Genomic DNA, 19,456 nt, shown 5'->3' with positions numbered 1-19,456 from the left:
TCCAATATCATTCAATACCGTTTCAAGTGGTAATTGAAACTATTTATATGCTGGAACTAAATTAGGTTCATTACCACTTACTCTGCAGGGGAATTTCCTGGATGTGCAAAAAAATGTTTGACTGACATGCACTACACTAGCATAAATAATCATTCAAAATAAGTCTATTCGATAACAAGTTTAATAATATATACAGAAGGACATAAACAAATAAATAAATAAACATGAAAATTTACACAGTAAAATATTGCAAAAAAGTCTTAACATTATTGGAGTGTTTCCTTTTATGTACATTGAAAAGAGACATTAAAATCAGGTGATTAAATATAATAGTATTGGAAGACAGATATTGAATATTACCCACATTGTCAAATAGAAATAGAGTTCAGAATCACAAGTACATGAAGTATTATGCATTTCACACTTCAGAATGTAAGTTCTATATGGTCCTATCTTATGATACTGAAATATAGTAGGATGTTCAACTGAACTTGAAGCATTGTGAAACAACTGAATCTATCTTAAATGTTTTTGTTTGCGATCGGCCCAAATGTGTTCAAATTGTCGGACTCCTAAATATCTAATATTGACTATGCTCGTCTTTCAATAAATTGGACAGATGGCTTTAGAGAAAGAACAGTAGTGTTCAGTTGTAAAGTATTAGTTATAAAAATATAGACAAGAGTTGAAGAAATATGAAATTCAGATCTCTAGCTGAAAACTACATGGCATCAAAGTGAAATTTGTGAGAATCTTGTAACTTTTCTCTTTTATCTTCAGCCTGAAAGATAAAATGTAAGAATTGAAGTCGGTTACTTTCAAAATACATTCCATATTTTATTCACAGTAAGACAACAAATTTCTCTATAAGTACCATAATAAATTCAGATGAAAAAAATCAGTACCTTACAAATATAAAACCTTTGGTTAGAATTCCTGTTATTATTTACAGCCAGTTCAACTTGAGTAATGAGATAAAATGCTATGACGCAGGATAATAAATCTTAACTTACCCTATCTCTCCAATGTAATATAGCAACTATAATAGCTATAAAACCACAAACACCCAGTAAAGCAGCTCCTGTTAATAATACTAATTTACTTGGTGTTATAAATAACTTGTTACTCCAACTGAAATATAGCAAGTTATTCTGTTCATAAAATCAATTGTAGAGAGAGGATGAGGGTTGGCTTGATAATAACTGTCAGCTAAAAAGCACTTTACTTAACTCAAACCTACTGTCCACAATATAATGTAGAAATCAATCTACAATGTATATCTATTGCTCAGTGTTCTAAGTGACCACAGAAAACCACCATTTGTGTCAAGCTTGCTAGTAGGTCACCATTGTCTGGATTCTGTTAGGATTACTGTGTAAAATCTCACCTGCTAGAATCATCTACAGGATAAGGTGTAATAACTAAACGTGAATTAGGAATGATTGAAGTAAACTCTTTATTTCTTGATTTCTGTGAAAAAGAACAAAAAAATTAGCATGTAGCATGTAGCAATTGTAAGTAGGATATATTATCTCATAACTGGTGAAGTAGTGTTCTACATATTATTATTGTTATCATTATGAAAAGATTTCTTAATTTTGATAAAGAAATCAAGCCTGATCTCAACAAGACCTGACTGAAGCCACGTTGATCTATTGTTCAGATTTTGAAGTTAAAAGGAACTTACTGCACCATGGGGGTAGGGAATACCAACTACTAATTTATCTACAAAATTAGGTGTTTGACCTAAACCAAATACTGTAAATGGTAACTGCAGTGAAAAATATGCTGACTGTACAAGTTGTGAGGCTGAAAAATAATGTGACAATATATCAAGTATATGAAATTTATGTACAGCATTAAACTCAGAGTAACAACATGTTTCATATTTAGGTTCTTTATTTTTAAGTTAACCTCATGTACAGATGTACTCTATTTTCATAATAGGATTCCTGCTTAACATTTAGATACCAATCAAAAAAAAAAATACTTACCTATTCCAATCTGGGGATCACCATTTGAATTAACAGTTTCATATTTAATAGCTGGACCCACTTGATTGACTCCATATCTCTAAAGAATTGAAATGAAAATACTTGCTTAAGACAAACCTTTCACATTGAAGGTGGTTTAAAAACTGCCTTTTTCAGTTGTTTGTGGCCACCCTTTGGTGCTTTAAATTGTATAATTGGCTACAATCAGACTTCACTTTGAAAAAAGAAATTTGAATAATTTACCTGATGACCATCTGTACATTCTGATTTACACAAACCACTTAATACTGAAATAACAATATATCATGTACATTTTATACACAGACAATTGGTGTTTATACAGCAATAATCAAAATTGCACTCTGACAAAACCATGGGTGCACATATATCCCATTTGAGCATTTTCTCTGTTCATACATATTCTAATTTCAATGATTTACTTTGACTCGATAGTTAGATACATAAGCATCATGCAACAGTAAGAATGGATATCACAGACGGCTTTGTATTTTTGAACAAGATCTTAATATTTTAGACATTAATCATTCAGCCATAATTAGTCTGAAGGATAATATAGCCAATATAACTTACCCATTACTTTAACAAAATAAGCATCTTCTGTGAATGTTTGAGACAAGGCTACAAGTTCACTATTTTTACCATCATAATTTGACATCACCACATCTAATACACCCTGTAAGAAGTAACCCACATATCAAGACCTACAATCTGTTTTCAACCTAAATCCTGATGCACACATGAGCCAACAGCATATTGAATTTCATGCATGCAAAGAGAAACTTATCTTGCAGTACGTAGTTTTTGTTAAGCCTGCACACAAGCATTTGTTCATTCACGACCAAGTTTTCAAATACACACATGATTGATAATTAAATATTGAGATTAATAATTGTCAAATTAACTTACATTTTCACCAATATCAAAGAAAGCTACTAATACTGGATTGCTGGACTCTTTTGTTGGCCCAATGAAATTCATTTCAAATGTTCTACTGAAGCCTTCACATGACCCACAATGCACATTTTTCATCACAACCTGTTTTTGGACTTTAGTCCTGTTAAAATTCAGAATACATCATATATAACTTTAATAACTCCACTAGTTTGCCATTCATGTCTGACTGACTGATAGAAGTTGCCATGACAATTTATTTTAGCAAAACCTTTAAGATTTCAATTATTTTTATCATTTTCACTTTGCAAACTTGTAAAACACCAGAAACATGGCATGTTGATCAAATAAACAGTCATAACAATTGACATTTATTTCAAAGCCCTAGAACATTTCACAGTTGATCTTTTAAGCTGACATATTGCAAAAAACGTAAGCTACCATCTTGATTTTAATTCAAACATTGGAATGAGAGTTTAATAAGAGTATCCAAATCATTACAGCTCACATAAAATCCAAAACATTCTGACTTACTTGTTTTGTAAAGATAATATAGTTAATGCATCAGGATATCCATCTAAATTGAGATCTCCCATTCTTAAACTTAATGGCACATCAAGAAGTGGATGGAGTGAGGTTGGATTAAATCCCCATAGATTGTTATCATCTTTAAACTTGACATCTAACTTATACCACTATAAAACAATATGTAATTGAGAATAAAAATAACAGCCATTTCATCGCCCATAGTGAATGACATCAAGATGCCAACACTCTGATACATAGAGCTACAATCTGTCCTCAATTTCAATAATCAATAAACAATAATCAAACTTTTTCTGATGAGACCGAAAATCCTAGTTCAAAATCTAATCATGAACTATAATGTGTAACTAGACACTAGAATACTGTTAACGTTACTATTGTTGTTGTCAAATGACCATCTCAATTATAATATTAAAAGATTTCAAGATATTACTATTACCTTTTCTTTAGAATACACATAAATAACACTAGTTGAACAGTCCTTATTTAAACAGCCTGGTAACACTATATCTATACTATGATCACTATCTGTAAAACAAAAGATACATATACATTATCAGTAGCAAAATAACAAAAATAAATCAAACACAACAATAGGTACAAAACTAATGGAAACCTTGGCTACCCAACTGAGGAATATGACATTCTGGTTATCTGTGCTTTGCATCAAATTTGGTAACATTTTCAGCTTTGTCCCTCATATATATTTCAATTCATTTGACAAAAATTGCAGCCATTTGTCTTCAAAAAAGTCTTCTAAGTAACTTACTCATATCAAGAAAAGAGGGCTGACCAAATACTTTTATTTCTGTTGGAGCCTCTATAGTTTGATCCCATTCCAATGCACCATTCTGTAATTAAGGAAATATGTTGATTTCAAATCTTTAACAACGTCTTATTTCAAATGTAAGTATTCTGGACTTTTCATTCATAACTTAAACTTTATATGCCATATTTCACTCTGGTATGAAAAAATTACGAGAGGTAAACGTTTAGGTCCTAAACATTTGCATGCTTAACACACCAAAACATCTCCTCACATAACATCTTATGCACCATTGAATCCCAGTGATTCTGAGAATTGAAACAAGCTTAGCCCATTGTGAAGTCGAACCATCATGAAAAAGTACTTAAAAATTATTCAATACCTTATTTAACCATATCTCAAATTGTAGTTTGCTACTGTTACCAGATGATACAGTAATTAAATCTGAAAGATACATCGAAGAAATGTTACTAAATATCTAAATTTTGATTTCCATCCATTTCTACATTTTGTTTAGGAATTTCCATCAAATTATTTCTACACAAATTAAGTCCACATTTTGTGTGAGAATTGTGAGTAGCAAAACCACAGTGAAAATCAAAATGGTTTAGTAAGAAAACAAATTTTAATATTCCCTCAAATTTCAATAAGATTACACTCACCAGCAGTTAAATCTGTATCAAAATCTAAAAAGGCACTAGACTGTGGTACATATAATGGTGGCAAGGGTGATTGTGATGTTCCATTTTTAACTTTTTCTGTTGTATAATTTTGATGTATACTATAAAGAAAACAAGCTTTTTAAACAAACAAAACATACACTAATACAATACTAATGTCTAAAGAATAAAGGTTTGATACTTCTTGTTCTAATGACCTTTTTTAAGCTGAAACAGATCTTGCCACTGAATCAGACCATTAACCATGATTGTTAACAGTGTTATTGCTCTAAAACTAGTTTTATAATATCAAATGTCATACTTAAATATCAGATAAGTTCTTTCTCCATCTTTTGTTTCAGCCATTAAGTCTGGTATCATATCAGAATTTACACTGAAAGGAAAATATTTCATTGTTAAAAAACATATATTAAAAAACATCAATTCTTGATTAGCAGGCTTATTTTGCAAATACCTATTTAAAAATATCAAAGAAAAGGAGAAGATTCCATTTAAGTCAATAAAGCGCAAATAAGATAAATTTTATGCAGTAGTCTCATCTTTGCCAATTATATCTGGCTTTGATCTTGACCAATTGTTTGGAACTTATTGGAAAATTATTTTGTTATATATTGATTTTACATTACACTACTCACTCTAAGATAGCAGGTTGATCTTTAAATGATTCAGCCAGAATTAATGGCTGATCAGCTACTAAAATACAATAACATACAAATTAAAATGGAGCTAAAAAAAAGACTATATGATGCAACAGAAATAAATACAATTTATCAATGATGCTGGATAATTATCATAGAAAAACACACTAAGACACATCGAAACAAACAAATGAATTGCAAATTCAAAATATCTTTGTCCTCACAGCCTTTTAAGTTCTATATAATTTGCTTTCCTGTGTATTACATGTTTCATTATATAAGCTTAACATTTGTAATTGACAATCTAGTCTCAAAGTGCAAGGAAGATAACAAACAAAAAAGGGAATTGTGAATGATTCATTTGTGGTGTCAGGATGTCTCATAATGTTATACATTACTACTAGAACTTTACCTATATTAGACTTGGAAGTTCCCCAATAGATCAAAACTTGTAATGGTCCAGATTTTTCACCATCCTTTCTCCTTGTTACCAATAAATCCATTATTGAATCCCCATTGAAATCACTTGGTATCAAACTAACAATATAGCTGTCATTATTCTGCTTACTGGATATCAACTCTTCTTGAGAATAGGAGGCATCAATCTTTTCAGTTTTACCAAAAATAAGCTGTACTGATTTGGCTGAAAATAAACAAATATCAACAAAAACATAAGGAAAAATAAAAGGTAGATTAACATAACTGATAGCTAACCATGTATCATTGCATTCTGATTGGTTTCTCAAACTCGTAAACTTAAAGAATAAGACAGGTTAGATTGTCAATGAGCAACAAAAATCAAAACAAACCATCGTCTGCAAGGATAAAAACATCAGTTGCTTTATCAGCATTAAAGTCACCAAACGCTGCTATGAGACCTTGACTTGTTCCTCCAAAAATACCAGACGATGTATCTGAGAAAGAGGCAAATGTACATTCATTTGATATTATGCAGATAAAAACTAATAAATGGAAATACACAGGCATCATCTCATTTTGACTCATACTACGACTCCATTAAATCCGAAAATAGGTCTGGTTGTCGTTAGTAGGAATTTAAGAGCGACATTCATTATGCAGGTTTTACGACATCATTTGACGTCGCCTTGACCTTGATGACAATGTCAAGGACATTGCATGGAATAAATCTTGCAATGCATTAGATAGCACTGTCAAGTGTCGTTATTCGCGAATTTGTCATTCTGTATTGATTATTTTCTGTTCTCTGACAGTGTTTTTTGGCCTTGATTGCATGCCAAGCACGTCTATTAATAGATCTCTCATCGGTTCATGTAAATGTCAAAATGAAAAGAGCCAATAAGCTGCGAATTCAGGTTGATAATCGCCTTGGTGTTGCCAGCAGTGGAGGTGGTGCTGAAAAAGTTACGATGGATGTTGATTTAGAAACTCACAAGAAAACTATTAAAACATTAAATGAGTTTTATTTCACTTGTAAGTTATCAAGTTTATCTGGTTCAGAAACATTTGCATTTTATTTTTGAAGCCATTAAAGTGAAAGAAAAAGTTAGCAACACTGTTAGGCCTACTGTTACTGTAATAATGCTGCAGATTGACATTGACAAAGTTTGTCTTGTGTTAGAAGTTAGCTCATGTTCAAGTTGTAGTAGGCCTACCATTAATAATTATGAGCAAATTAAACGCTGCTTAGAGATCTTAGGAAAGATCATGCTAGTTCATGTTATTTTTTTCTGCAGTTGATTTATAAAGGCCAGTAGTTACAGTTCACTAGGCTTAGTTGTAAATGAAATACTCCCACTGTGCTAGAGACTGTGGACATGACCCTTAGTTGACCAGATTAAGCTATTGTTGACTTTGTTACAGTAGGATTATTTACTGAATGTAACCTTATAGATTGTAGTTTTATTTAAAGTAGGCTATATTTGAAGTTGACAAATAATCTCTGCTTGTCTTAACTTCTTTCTATCTATTCATTACGATGATATCATTAAAATAAAAGAAATTATGTTACTGAACCAATAAGATTAGATTCAATTTGAAATTATTGCTGCATAATTATGTTTCTATCCCAAACTATCTAGAGTCAGAAAACACACATTATTACAATTCAATTACAATTATTATTCAAAGATTAACATGAGTGGTCTACTTTCTTTTAGGCAAGAATAGATTTTAATTGAAACTATACAAGCCAAACATAAATTGTGTTGATTACATTAAACTACATTAATATAATGTAGAATGATTGTGTTTTGAAGACTACGGATATGTGCACAAATATCTATACTCAGAGTTATAGGTGCATGTCATCTTGCAAAAACACTAATTATATAAGATTTTGCTTGTTTTGATTATTTCATAACTTACTTTTATAGATCAATTACCTAGGGCTGAAAAAAATCTCTTATGAAATGGAACCATAAAATTCTCAAGTTTTGCCAAAATGTGCTTAATTTCTAATAATAAGATGATTATTATTTCAGTGAAACGACAGATATTACAATATCAGAATTGTTGTTTAGGATTATTTCCCTCGATTGGTTCAGCAGACAATACCAACCGTACATCACATGTTAGAGATAGTATATATTGTTCTGTAGCAGCATGGGCACTGTCACAAGCTTACAGGTAAATTTCATTGTTATATAAACCAGGGATATTGAATTATCTGTATTTACCATGTCTGATCTAAGCTCCTATATGACTAACTTCAATTTGATCTTTGCTTTTAGCACATTTTATATGCAAATTTACTATATTTTGTGCATTTTTCATATTTCATGCATACTTGATGAATGAATTAAAAAAATTTATCATCAATAGTCTATATAACCTACATGCAAGATATGTTTCAATTACAAACAACAAGGATTTTCTGACGTTTTGTATATTTTTTTGTTCCTAATTGACAACAGACTGTCCCATACTAATTCTAATTTTATTTCAGGAGAATAGATGATGATAATGGTCGAGCTCATGAACTAGGTCAGATAGCTGTCAAATGTATGAGAGGAATTTTGTTCTGTTGGATAAGACAGGCAGATAAGGTAATATTATTCTTCTCTCTTAACTCTTTAGAAAATAAGGTAGAGGATGTCGTGATATAAGTAACAGATCTCTTTTCAAGAGAATGTTTAAGGTCTGGAAAATTTCTAATTGTTTCTGCTGACTCAAGAGAAGACAAACTAAGGCGACTGGAGATCTGAAAATGAAATTGATTCCTTCAGCTAGTAAAGTGAATTATTAGTAAGAACTGTAATAGTATTCTCTTTACAGGCAGAAAAATTCAAGCGACATCAACTGCCTCAGTATGCCTTACATTCAACATTTGATATGATAACTGGGGATCCTGTTTATACTGATGAAGAATATGGACATTTACAGGTAGGGCTAAGACTATAGTTGAATAATGATATCATTTCCAAACAATGACAAAGGGTTTTTTCTTTTTGATTTGGTAGAATGAACAAAATTTTAACTGGACAAGAATAAGCTAGAAATTATTTTTAATTAAACTATACTTGGATAATATCAAATAACCTGCCTTACACTTTCTCTTTTGTTTCAGATTGACTGTGTTGCTTTATATTTGATATTCTTAAATCAGATGATATCTTCAGGGTTAAAGGTAAGCGATTGCTTAATTTTTCAAAAGACAGTTATACTGTGGCACTTGAGTCCTAGGTTGTAGTGCAATCTTAGTTGATATGGCACAAAGGAGGTTCTGTGTGGCTTTAAGTAAAGTCTTTTTTAAAGTTTGGTATTGTTTCAAAAGCGAGGCATTAGCTTCATTTGCTTTCATTATACTAAGATCTTCAAAACAAAAGCTACCTGAATTTTAAATTCACTGATACAATAACTTTGACTAGTAATTTACATTCTATTTTTCTCAATAGATAATAATAATTCATGTCTTTCTTTTTTTGATGACAGATTATTTTCACAACAGATGAAGTTCATTTTGTACAGAATTTAGTATTTTATGTAGAAAGAGCCTATCGTACCCCAGATTATGGTATGTGGGAACGTGGAAGTAAATATAATAATGGTTCTACTGAATTACATGCTAGGTAAATTAATATAGTTTACTAAAGATAAACAACAGACCTGAAATATTTTGTTAACATGGCTGCATTTAACACTTTGAAAGACATTTCAAAATTTCATAAAAATCTGTCAAGAAGTTTCAAAGAATATATAGAGGTCCTGCGTCACTGGTTTAAGCCTAGACCTATGACCTCTTTAGAAATGAAATAAGAATACAATATTCAAATCAATATAACCTTGAATAATAATAGCACATGCAAAGTCATCTGCTAGTCAGTTAGGTGCTGTGGATTTCAATCCTTCTCAGGGTTAAAAAAACAATTTGATGCCACAGCCACTGTTTTCAGAATTTGAAACTGAGTTTGCTTGCAACCCCTATCGCGTATGAAGGGAACTGTTTTTGGTGATAACTAGAGACTAATCTGAATTTGAAATGACAAATCAGATTCATCAACATAATTATTTAAAAATTTTCATCTATTCTAACAGTTCTATTGGTATGGCAAAGGCGGCGTTAGAAGCTGTTAATGGTTGTAATTTATTTGGTGAAATAGGAGCTGCTTGGTCTGTTATATATGTAGATATTGATGCTCATAATAGAAACAGAACTATCTTTGAATCTATTCTACCTAGAGAATCCAATTCGAAGGTTGGTATAGAAATCTAATTTAATCAATAGGACTGCAAGGTGTAGTGGACATCTACCGCTGGATACTTACAAGGATAACAACTAAGATTCAAGAGGATCCTGTCTACCAGCTGTTCCTTGCTCATAACTCTTGACATTGATGTTTTCCCGGCTTTCGCAAGCAGTCCAACAACAACTATTTGTTCCATGTAATCAAGCAAATTTGGTTAAATTCTGACATCATAACTGTGTTACAGGCCAATCCTGGTTTATTTTGTTTTATTTAGTTATATTTTTTGTGTGTATTTGTTTGTCTATTTATGTTTATTTTTAACTTATTTTCAGAATACTGATGCTTCCTTGTTACCTACAGTTTGTTGGCCAGCTTTTGCCATCCATGAAGAACCTATTAAATTGAGAGCCTTAGATAAAGTTAAACGTAAATTAGAAGGGAAATATGGTGTAAAGAGGTTTTTACGAGATGGTTTTAAAACAGAATTAGAAGATAAAAACAGAAAGTATTACCGCCCAGCTGAAATTAAGGTAGGTGAAAAGGGCAAAAAGCCAATGGATGATCATAATTACAAAAACACAGACAGACAAAAAATTCTGTTGAGTTTAGAGTACCCTTTATCATAAAATAAAAATGAAAATATTACATTATAACAACGTGTTTTTTTCCAAGATAAAATCATCATCATCACCTGCATTTTCATTATCACCATAATCTGCATCATCTTTTACAGTGTTATCATAATCTTCATCTTGACATAAATTCTATGTTTGTTTATGTGTATGTAAACTATTATATATAGCTATGTTTTTTATTATAGAATTTTGATGGTATTGAATGTGAATGGCCTATGTTTTACCTCTACTTTATTATTGACAGTAAGCGCTATATTATATTATGTTAAGAATGTTGAATGAGTAATTTAATGATTGACCCAATGAAGATTTGAACCCACATAACATACACTAATCTAATTCACTGTGCTATGAATGTAACCTGACAATATAAAATCTAATAATATTTTCAGATATATTCCATGGTAAAAAGAAGGAAGCTGAAGAGTATATGAAAAAATTAAAACCATTATTATTACACAGTAGAGAGGGTTAGTAAGATTTATATATCATTATATAAATAGGATAAGATACATAAAATAACCTGACAAATTACCTGATCTTGTACATGTTATAACTAGATTTTCTGCAATGTCTCTGTGCCCCTCTTGGTACAACAATACAGGCAAGAAGTGGGCTTTTTGTGGTCAGATTTGTCAGGCTACAGGCAAAAAAAAAAATTCGTAATAATCAAAAAGTCAAAGTACGTCATTTCCTAAATGGATTTATGGAATGATACTCAATTGTAGAACATATATTCAATTTATTTTCTAGGTGTACTGATACCTAATTATTACTATGTACCAGCAGATAAGATAGAATTAGAAAAGAAAAATCCTGGAAGTCAAGAAAGACTTCCCAGTCCTGAAGGCTCCTCAGCCGGTGTCTTTATGTGGGGTCAATCAGTCTATCTTATTAGTCAAATGTTAAGTGAGTCACTCTTGTAGATATTTGAACATGAGTAGGATATTATATCGTTTAATAGATGCTTGAAATGTTTATATTGTCCAAACTTTTACAGTTTTGATGGATGGAGTTCAAAATCACACAATGTCTTATTCTGTCCAGTGGATTTTATTAACTAAAAATGTTCATCAAATCAAATCAAATATGGAAACTGATGTTTTTTCTCATGGTTTGTCTTCTTGATTTTTCTGAATATTTTGTATGTGACTGTAATAATTATGTGGTTTTGAATGTTTCTGGTAACAATAATAATTGTAATATGATATATTTGTAGTAAAAGGTATAGTTAATGTTAATGAACTGGATCCTATAAGAAGATATTTACCTGCTATAGAAAGACCTAGATTTAGTACCAGATACTCCAAATTTCAGGTTAGTTTTACATTCATCCCAAGTATAAATAGGTGTGAACTATCCTAAAAAGGCAGCTCTGAGATATTTGACCAATGCCCACCAGCTGCTAGTCTGGATCCAAGTACTCAAGTACTTATCTATGAAAGAAATGGTTGTTTCTTTCTTCTTCTGTTCTGTCCTGTTTTGAAGGTATTAGATTGATAGATATGAAAATTATTGCATTGTTTATTTGCCTGTTGCAGGGTACTCCACCTGATTTGGTGATCCAGATAGTATTGATAGCTGATACATCCAGATTACAACAGTTACTAGCTACATACGGTATACAAACACAGACTCCACATCAAATAGAACCTTTACAAATCTGGTCTCCTAAACAACTTACTAAAGCTTATGAATTCCTCGGAGTGAACCATAAACTAGAGCTAACTGGTAGACCAAGCCGTCCTTTTGGTGTTCTCAGTACATCCAAGGTAAATCAGATTCGGAAGCCATGTGTAGTTTGATTATTAAATTCTTATGTAAAAAAGCATTTTCATCTGATGCCTTATATGCTGTTTATGCACTATTTAATGACTGAAATGTGAGCTTAAGACAAGAAAAATTGTTTGCCTTTGTGAATTGAAAAAGAAAACTTTTTGTCATCATTGGATGTTTTGGATTAGTGTTCAATGTTTTGTGACTTACGGATGTGATGCTGACATTGCAAGCTGAGTGTCATATTACTTTATCATTTAAGATGAAATTTGTTTGTATTAAATAACAAAATCCTGAACTAGCTATTTACCAGGTGCCTTATTCTTGAAATCTTAACTTAAGATGATTTTAGTTTTCCAGTCTTCTGATTGGTCTATTACTAAAATCAATTTCAAATTTAGTTTTATTATCCAATCAGATGACTGTGTTTCTTAAAATCTGGATTTTATTTATGTTTTGAAGAATAAGTCCCCAGATCAAAGCAAATTACTAACTAATTTTCTATATATTTATACGATTATATTTTCAGATATATCGAGTTTGTAGTAAAACAGTATTATGTTATCCTCTGTTGTTTGAATTAAGTGATTTTTATTTAGCACAAGATATTTCTCTAGTCATGGATGATTGTAGGGTAAGTTTAAAGCTTGTTCTATTCTCTATTCTGTGTCTGATTTGGCTACCAGACAGGATATGCCTACTGTTGTAGCGCCTGACATCACTTTTCATTATGAAATACTTTCTCATTTATGATTGATTTATTTCCATACATGAATACCTGTAGGTTATTTGCATTTTGGATTAAAATTTCATTTTGTGGTTTGAATTGTTAGTACTTGTGTTTTTATACTTGATTTGACTTTTATATAAGTAAGATACTGCATTGTCGTCTTATTTTTCAGAATGATTTACAGTTTTTATCGAAGGGTTGGAAGTTGTCAGGTAGACCTACATGGTGTATGTTGATTAGAGAAGACACTATCAGGTAAACATATCAAACATTCATGTTAAGGGCATTAGGGCTTAAAATGAATAAGAAACTTTTAGAGGTACTAGCTTTTCCTTTAGTTAAAGAATGAAACGATTTTTTACAAGGATAGCATCATAGGTTCACATGGACCCTTTCTGCCAGCTGGTCCTTTGGTATTGATCTTTTTCAGATCTACAGAACATATTGACAGCACAAGCCGACCGAGATTAGAACCCAGAAAGCATACTTTAACTGACAGTATTAGGATGATCTGTATATTAAATGAAGTACTATAAACTACTTTGAAACTGAAATTGTTTTTTTTTTTCCAGGGGACATAATTTTGGAGAATTTTTAGATTTATTAGCTCAGTTTAAGAAGGGAAATGTTGGAGGTGTTAGAGTACAAATTGGTCGTCTTCAGGTAAAATCCTCTCTAAAAAAAATTATATTTCAATTTGGAAACATATTGTAAAACATATTGATATGCTTTGTTGCTTTCAAATGATATCAGAGTGATTGTCTAAAAATGTTACATTTTAAAACTTGATTCTATTCTGCAACTGAGCCTTTCAACCACACATCCTATTTCTGGAGAGTCTACATACCTAGTCCTGTTATAATGGTAATTTGTTTCACTGTAAAGCCTTATAAAGTACTCATTGTGTAGGAAATTATGCATCGTGCCATACCTATCTCTTCATCAAATTCTACAGATTATTTTATGTGTGTTTTCAGTCATTTATTTCCTCAGCCTGTATAGAACATCTTGACTTTCTACACCATTTAGAAGATCCCAATATATTTGATCCTCTGAATGAGAAAAAGACAGGATCTAATTTTAAAAGTTTAACAGATTTACCAACATTGTCTGATATAGATTATGGTAGAGGATTAATTGAAGCAGTGAGTTGGTTTTATTTCAAATTCTTTGAAGAATTCTTTCCGCCTTATTTAAATCTGAAGTCCTTGTTGAATTAGGTAGATCTGGTTTTATTTTGAAAAAGACAAAAGTGACAAAAATCAGGGTTGTTATTTTGATTCTTCATCAGTCCTGTCTGATTAGCTCTCCAAAATGCTTGATTGTGATTTTTAATGCAGCAATTTTCATAGAAATCATGGTTTGATTCAATGTAAATGACAAATTTTGGACAAGTTCAAATTTGAAGATTTTTCTTCTACATATTATAGATTTATTGCCCTTGAATCCCTCTAAATATACTGTAAATTGAATCTTATTTAGTGAAATCATTTATGATTGCTATATTTCAGGAATTAAAGAATAAATCAACGTATGATTTAGTATCAATTTATAAGTCATTAGATGACATGCAACCACAAAGTCAGATATTAAAAGTACTGAATGACCGTGAAGGTCCTGACTATCGTATAGAATCATATACTATTAGTGAAAGACTGGAGAAACTTATACATCGTGCTGGTACACATAAACATTGGTCGGTACTCAGACTATGTTCAGCTTTATTAGGTAAACTAGTAGATAGTTTGGCACCTTCTGTAACAACTGTGTTAGTCCGGGGTAAACAAGTAAGTCTATTATTTATTATCACGTTTAGAATGAGTTTTCTATGGTTAATACATGCTAATGCTTTGATGTCAAAAACCTTGTTAAACCTTCATGAGTTAAGATGAATTTTCAGTCCTGTTTTATTTTAATTTCAAAAAATGTATCAGAAATTATAACTCTGATTATGTGTCAATGAGAATTATCCATACAACATTACTATTTCAATTTCCCATTTTCAAATCCATTTTATGGAACTTAAACAAACATTACGTTGTAAAGCAAGATTATGTTATGCATAGTTAATTATCTTTTTTACAGATAACTGTTGGAGTATTTGGACATGAAGAAGAAGTATTAGATAAACCAGTCAGTCCTAATGAAATCAAGAATATACTGTATAGAATATGTCAACCTCATGATTTAAGACAAGCTGTTTTACAACAAGAACTGATTTTATGTATTGGTAAATTGATAGCTACTGTTCCTGAGTTATTTGATGGAATTTTAAAGATTAGAATTGGGTGGGTTACCTTTCTTATTGTACTTGAAGAATGATACTTGCTTGATAAGGAGGAAGTGCATCTGATTAAAAGCCAAGTGAGCTAAAATGAAATTAGATTTCAATCTAAATACGAGACACATTATGTTATTGTCTGCTCCTGAATTTTGGATTTCCAGCTGTTGAATGCACAGCCTGTAGCGCACAGGGTCAATGTTTGTAGCTCCATCCCATTTCAGCTTCATTACTGACAGGATGATAACCGGTTTAAAAATCTTAGGGAATCTATTCTGGATATAATGGAACCTTGGTTAGTGAGCAAGGATCCCACTGAGCCACCTGGGCTTTCTAGGAATAAAGTTCTGAATGGATGCTGTTGATAAAGATAACTGTTGTATTATTTACAGCAATATGAAAGAAGATTTGTAACTTAAATTAATATTTGATATTATAGTTGGTTTGTAAAAGCTATGGAAGTAGAAATGGAGACTAGTGGAAACTATACTGATATTAATAATGATATACATTGTTTATCTCCTCATTCTATTAAAATACTACTACATACTGTATTAACTATTAATGTTGATGATGCCGATTATAGGTAAGTAGCTCTGTAGATACAAATATTTCATTCTGTACAAGGAATACACCTGTCTTTGTCCATTATAATCATCTTGAATGATCTAGAATGACATTGACTTCATTTCTACCTGTAGGGGATATTGGTCCTCATGCAATTGAACTGCCCTGCCAGTCAATTCAGGAAAATAGGGCCTAATCAACAACCCTGACTAATACATCCTAGATATTGTGGAATTGGATAGGTACATCATAGTACATAGTTCTGTTCTCGTGATAAAACAATATGTTTTTATTATGTTCTTTTAGGACACCCTTACAAAAACGTCAACTAGATGGAGCTTTAAATCGTGTACCTAAAGATTTCTATGATCGTGTCTGGCAGATTCTAGAGAGAACTCCAGGTGGCATCAAAGTAGCTGGCTATTTACTACCAAAAGTGAGTTCTTTTCTTCCACCATTCTCTTGATAATGTTCTCTGAATAAAACGTTGAGTTGACAATTCTAATGTATTAATTAGTTTAATTACGAAAGAAGGGTTAAGCGTCCTTTCTACCAGCTGGTCCTTGGCCAAACCTTTTGGCATTGATCTTTATCCATACCCATTTACAGCTGGGTGGACTTGAATTAAGAGTGAAGATGACTTAGTCAAGGTCATCAGACTATCACATGCATTGAGATCGGAACCCACAGCCGCCATTTGCTCGACATTACCAAGCAAACAACGTCATGTAATGAACCAGGGCTCTAACCGACTAATCCATAAATTAATTGATTATTATTTCAGCAACCTACTCTATCTGATATGACTATGTATGAGTTAAATTTTTCTCTGTTAGTTGAACAGATGTTAAGTAAAATCATTGATCCTTCATACAGACAGATAATGGTAGAGGTAATTATACTTATTCAACTTTCTATATTTCTTTTAAAATATATGTTGCCCACATAAACTTATTTTAGTTCTTTGAAATTTTTCTGATCAGAGATGCTTACATGAATACAGTAGCTCTGATGAATTAGCAATCAGAGACCCATTTGTATGTTTAGCATATGTAAAAATTGCGACGAAGTTAATGAGCTAACTTCTCCCCAATTTTAAATATATGGGCTTGTTTGTCTCTACCTTTTCAATTAATCTGATAACTGTAGGACCTGAATTTCCCTTTAATATCTAGTCTACTTATTAGGCTTTTATGGTGTTATCAACTGTATTGGAGAGAAATAGTGAATTAAACTTTCTACAAAGTGTTAATATGGATAAGGTATGTACATCATATCGTATTTTCTTGTTGACTGCCTTAATGTCAGAACACTTAAGACTGTTAGAAACATTGTTCAAAATTTCTGGTAAAAATGTCTAATAATTTCCTGAAAGTATTTTTTAATTCCAACATCTGGGGTAAAACTTGACTCATTGTAATTTCAGATTATCCAGGAGGCCTTTGATGAATTTCAGAAAGATTTGAATAAAACCGAAGGTCATGAGAAACAAGATGATATGAAGTTATTCTTCAATACGCCTCCTAATATTAAACATGGTACTACTAGCTATCTTGGTAAGGTGATCATCAGAGTTTTACTGGATGGAGAGCTGACTGTACCAAGTGAAGAGATGTGTAGTGTGTCTTAAACTATGATAGTTACAGATTACTAACTTACTCATCAACAAAATAGCTGGCTGTGGAATAGTTAATAGTGCTTTAAAAGTCTACTCAGTTCATGGCATAATTAAATCAGAATATATCACAATCTATTGATTATAAATATTTCATATTAAATGCTATGTTCAATATTGCAGTAAGCAAATCTGAGAAGGAAACTGATATTATGTCAATCCCTTAATGTGAGGTGGTGGCTAGAAACAATTTGAAAAAAATTTGTTCCTTGATTGAAGTCTATAATTGTTTAGGCTTATTGTATTCTTAAGACAAACTGAATCTCTAGCCAGCTTTTAACTGGTGATACCAATATATATCTGCAAGATAAAAGACAATCCTACAATACACAGTGATACATAAAATAGTCTACAAGATTAGGAGACTGCATTATAACATAGTACAAAATGGCTTTTGTCATAAAAACACTGGCCTAGGTCACAAAGTAAACCTTTATGATTAAACAAGGTGCAAATTAAAGGGTTAAGTCTACCATGGACTGGGATATTACAATATCATTATTGATTTATATAGAATAGCTATCAGCTGTGTCAATCTACAGATAACGTTTAATGTACTGGTATTTTTTTTTATTAATATTACATAGGCTGATATCAATTTAAAAATTGGCTGTACTGTATGAGTTTTCTGAAAGAAGAATAATCGCCAAATATTTGTATCTGATCTTTCTGTTATATATGTCATTGTGTCGGGTGAATTAGTGGACTGTTGTGTTCCTTCAATAAAAATTATTACAATTATCCATACCAAATGAACTTCCATGTGTTCTGTGTTATGTCCACATCCACATGGAGTTAACTGTTAATCATGTGTTATTTATAATTATCAATGATGGAATGTTTCTATGTAAGTGGTTGTTATATTTTGTGATGAATTCCTAATAATGTGTTGTTATTGTTTTTACTGATATTAAAATACAAAATTTTTACATAGTGAAAAGTAGTGCTTGTATTTTAAAGAGATTCAAATTCCCATTTTAACATCTTGGATACCTTTAAATTCACAATTAGTTATCAACCATACTATTGACATCCAGCATCCTGTTAGTAAGATCTGTTCAAATCTCCATAAGTTTGTGATGGTCAGATTGTAAATTGAAAAGGGATACAGATAGGGTATGGACAGCTTCAACTGAGCTTAGAGGGAAAAGTAATTATTCAACAAATGATTTCTATTAAAAGTGGTTTATAGTTATAGCAAGCTGTTATTCATATTGCAGAGTAGTAATTTCAAAGTCAGTCAACTTAAACAAAACCAGGGACAGAAGTCTTTCTTTTGCAGAGGCTAATCTATTAGGTCCATAGAAAAGATTAAACAAAATTATTTGCAGGAATAATTTTTTATTCTAGCCATCCAATCTAAACATCCATACTTATTTTTTTTTTTATCAAATTTGATTTTCAGAATTCATTCAAATATGTTACATCATATAAAACTAGCAAAATGTTCAATTTTTGTCTTGAAATATCAACAATATATATAATGATAGTAATAAATACAACAACTAGATATATACATATATACTAAAACAAGAGCTCATTTATCAAATTTTATATACATGTACAAGTTATCAACTCTAATGTGCTAA

General features: G+C 31.3%; 2 protein-coding genes across 2 annotated transcripts; one reads left to right on the top strand and one right to left on the bottom strand.

Moving 5' to 3' along the window:
* Positions 1 to 164: 164 nt before the first annotated feature.
* LOTGIDRAFT_237922 (hypothetical protein) lies at positions 165 to 6,560 on the bottom strand. The gene is made up of 17 exons (XM_009048496.1): positions 6,346 to 6,560; positions 5,949 to 6,179; positions 5,534 to 5,591; positions 5,200 to 5,271; positions 4,881 to 4,999; positions 4,601 to 4,662; positions 4,222 to 4,303; positions 3,892 to 3,980; positions 3,441 to 3,601; positions 2,922 to 3,069; positions 2,586 to 2,688; positions 2,238 to 2,281; positions 1,995 to 2,073; positions 1,688 to 1,809; positions 1,388 to 1,470; positions 1,014 to 1,131; positions 165 to 781 (listed from the first exon to the last, which is right to left on the bottom strand). The coding sequence occupies exons 1-17, from the start codon at positions 6,539 to 6,541 to the stop codon at positions 722 to 724; spliced, it is 1,827 nt and encodes a 608-aa protein (XP_009046744.1). The 5' UTR covers positions 6,542 to 6,560; the 3' UTR covers positions 165 to 721.
* A 1,422-nt stretch (positions 6,561 to 7,982) lies between these two features.
* LOTGIDRAFT_224755 (hypothetical protein) lies at positions 7,983 to 18,021 on the top strand (the record flags this gene model as incomplete). Its single annotated transcript, XM_009048495.1, has 23 exons — positions 7,983 to 8,143; positions 8,463 to 8,562; positions 8,792 to 8,899; positions 9,084 to 9,143; positions 9,449 to 9,585; positions 10,052 to 10,211; positions 10,536 to 10,733; positions 11,024 to 11,081; positions 11,231 to 11,308; positions 11,592 to 11,747; positions 12,058 to 12,155; positions 12,380 to 12,610; positions 13,144 to 13,248; positions 13,517 to 13,599; positions 13,917 to 14,007; positions 14,322 to 14,489; positions 14,856 to 15,131; positions 15,430 to 15,632; positions 16,065 to 16,211; positions 16,499 to 16,628; positions 16,977 to 17,084; positions 17,380 to 17,454; positions 17,619 to 18,021. The coding sequence occupies 23 exons, from the start codon at positions 7,983 to 7,985 to the stop codon at positions 17,820 to 17,822; spliced, it is 3,135 nt and encodes a 1,044-aa protein (XP_009046743.1). The 3' UTR covers positions 17,823 to 18,021.
* Positions 18,022 to 19,456: the final 1,435 nt, after the last annotated feature.

This window comes from Lottia gigantea (assembly GCF_000327385.1).
Source record: "Lottia gigantea unplaced genomic scaffold LOTGIsca_122, whole genome shotgun sequence".
In the NCBI taxonomy this organism is placed as follows: Eukaryota; Metazoa; Mollusca; class Gastropoda; family Lottiidae; genus Lottia; species Lottia gigantea.
Note: the sequence above shows the minus strand (reverse complement) of the source record. Positions and strands in the feature narration are given on the sequence as shown.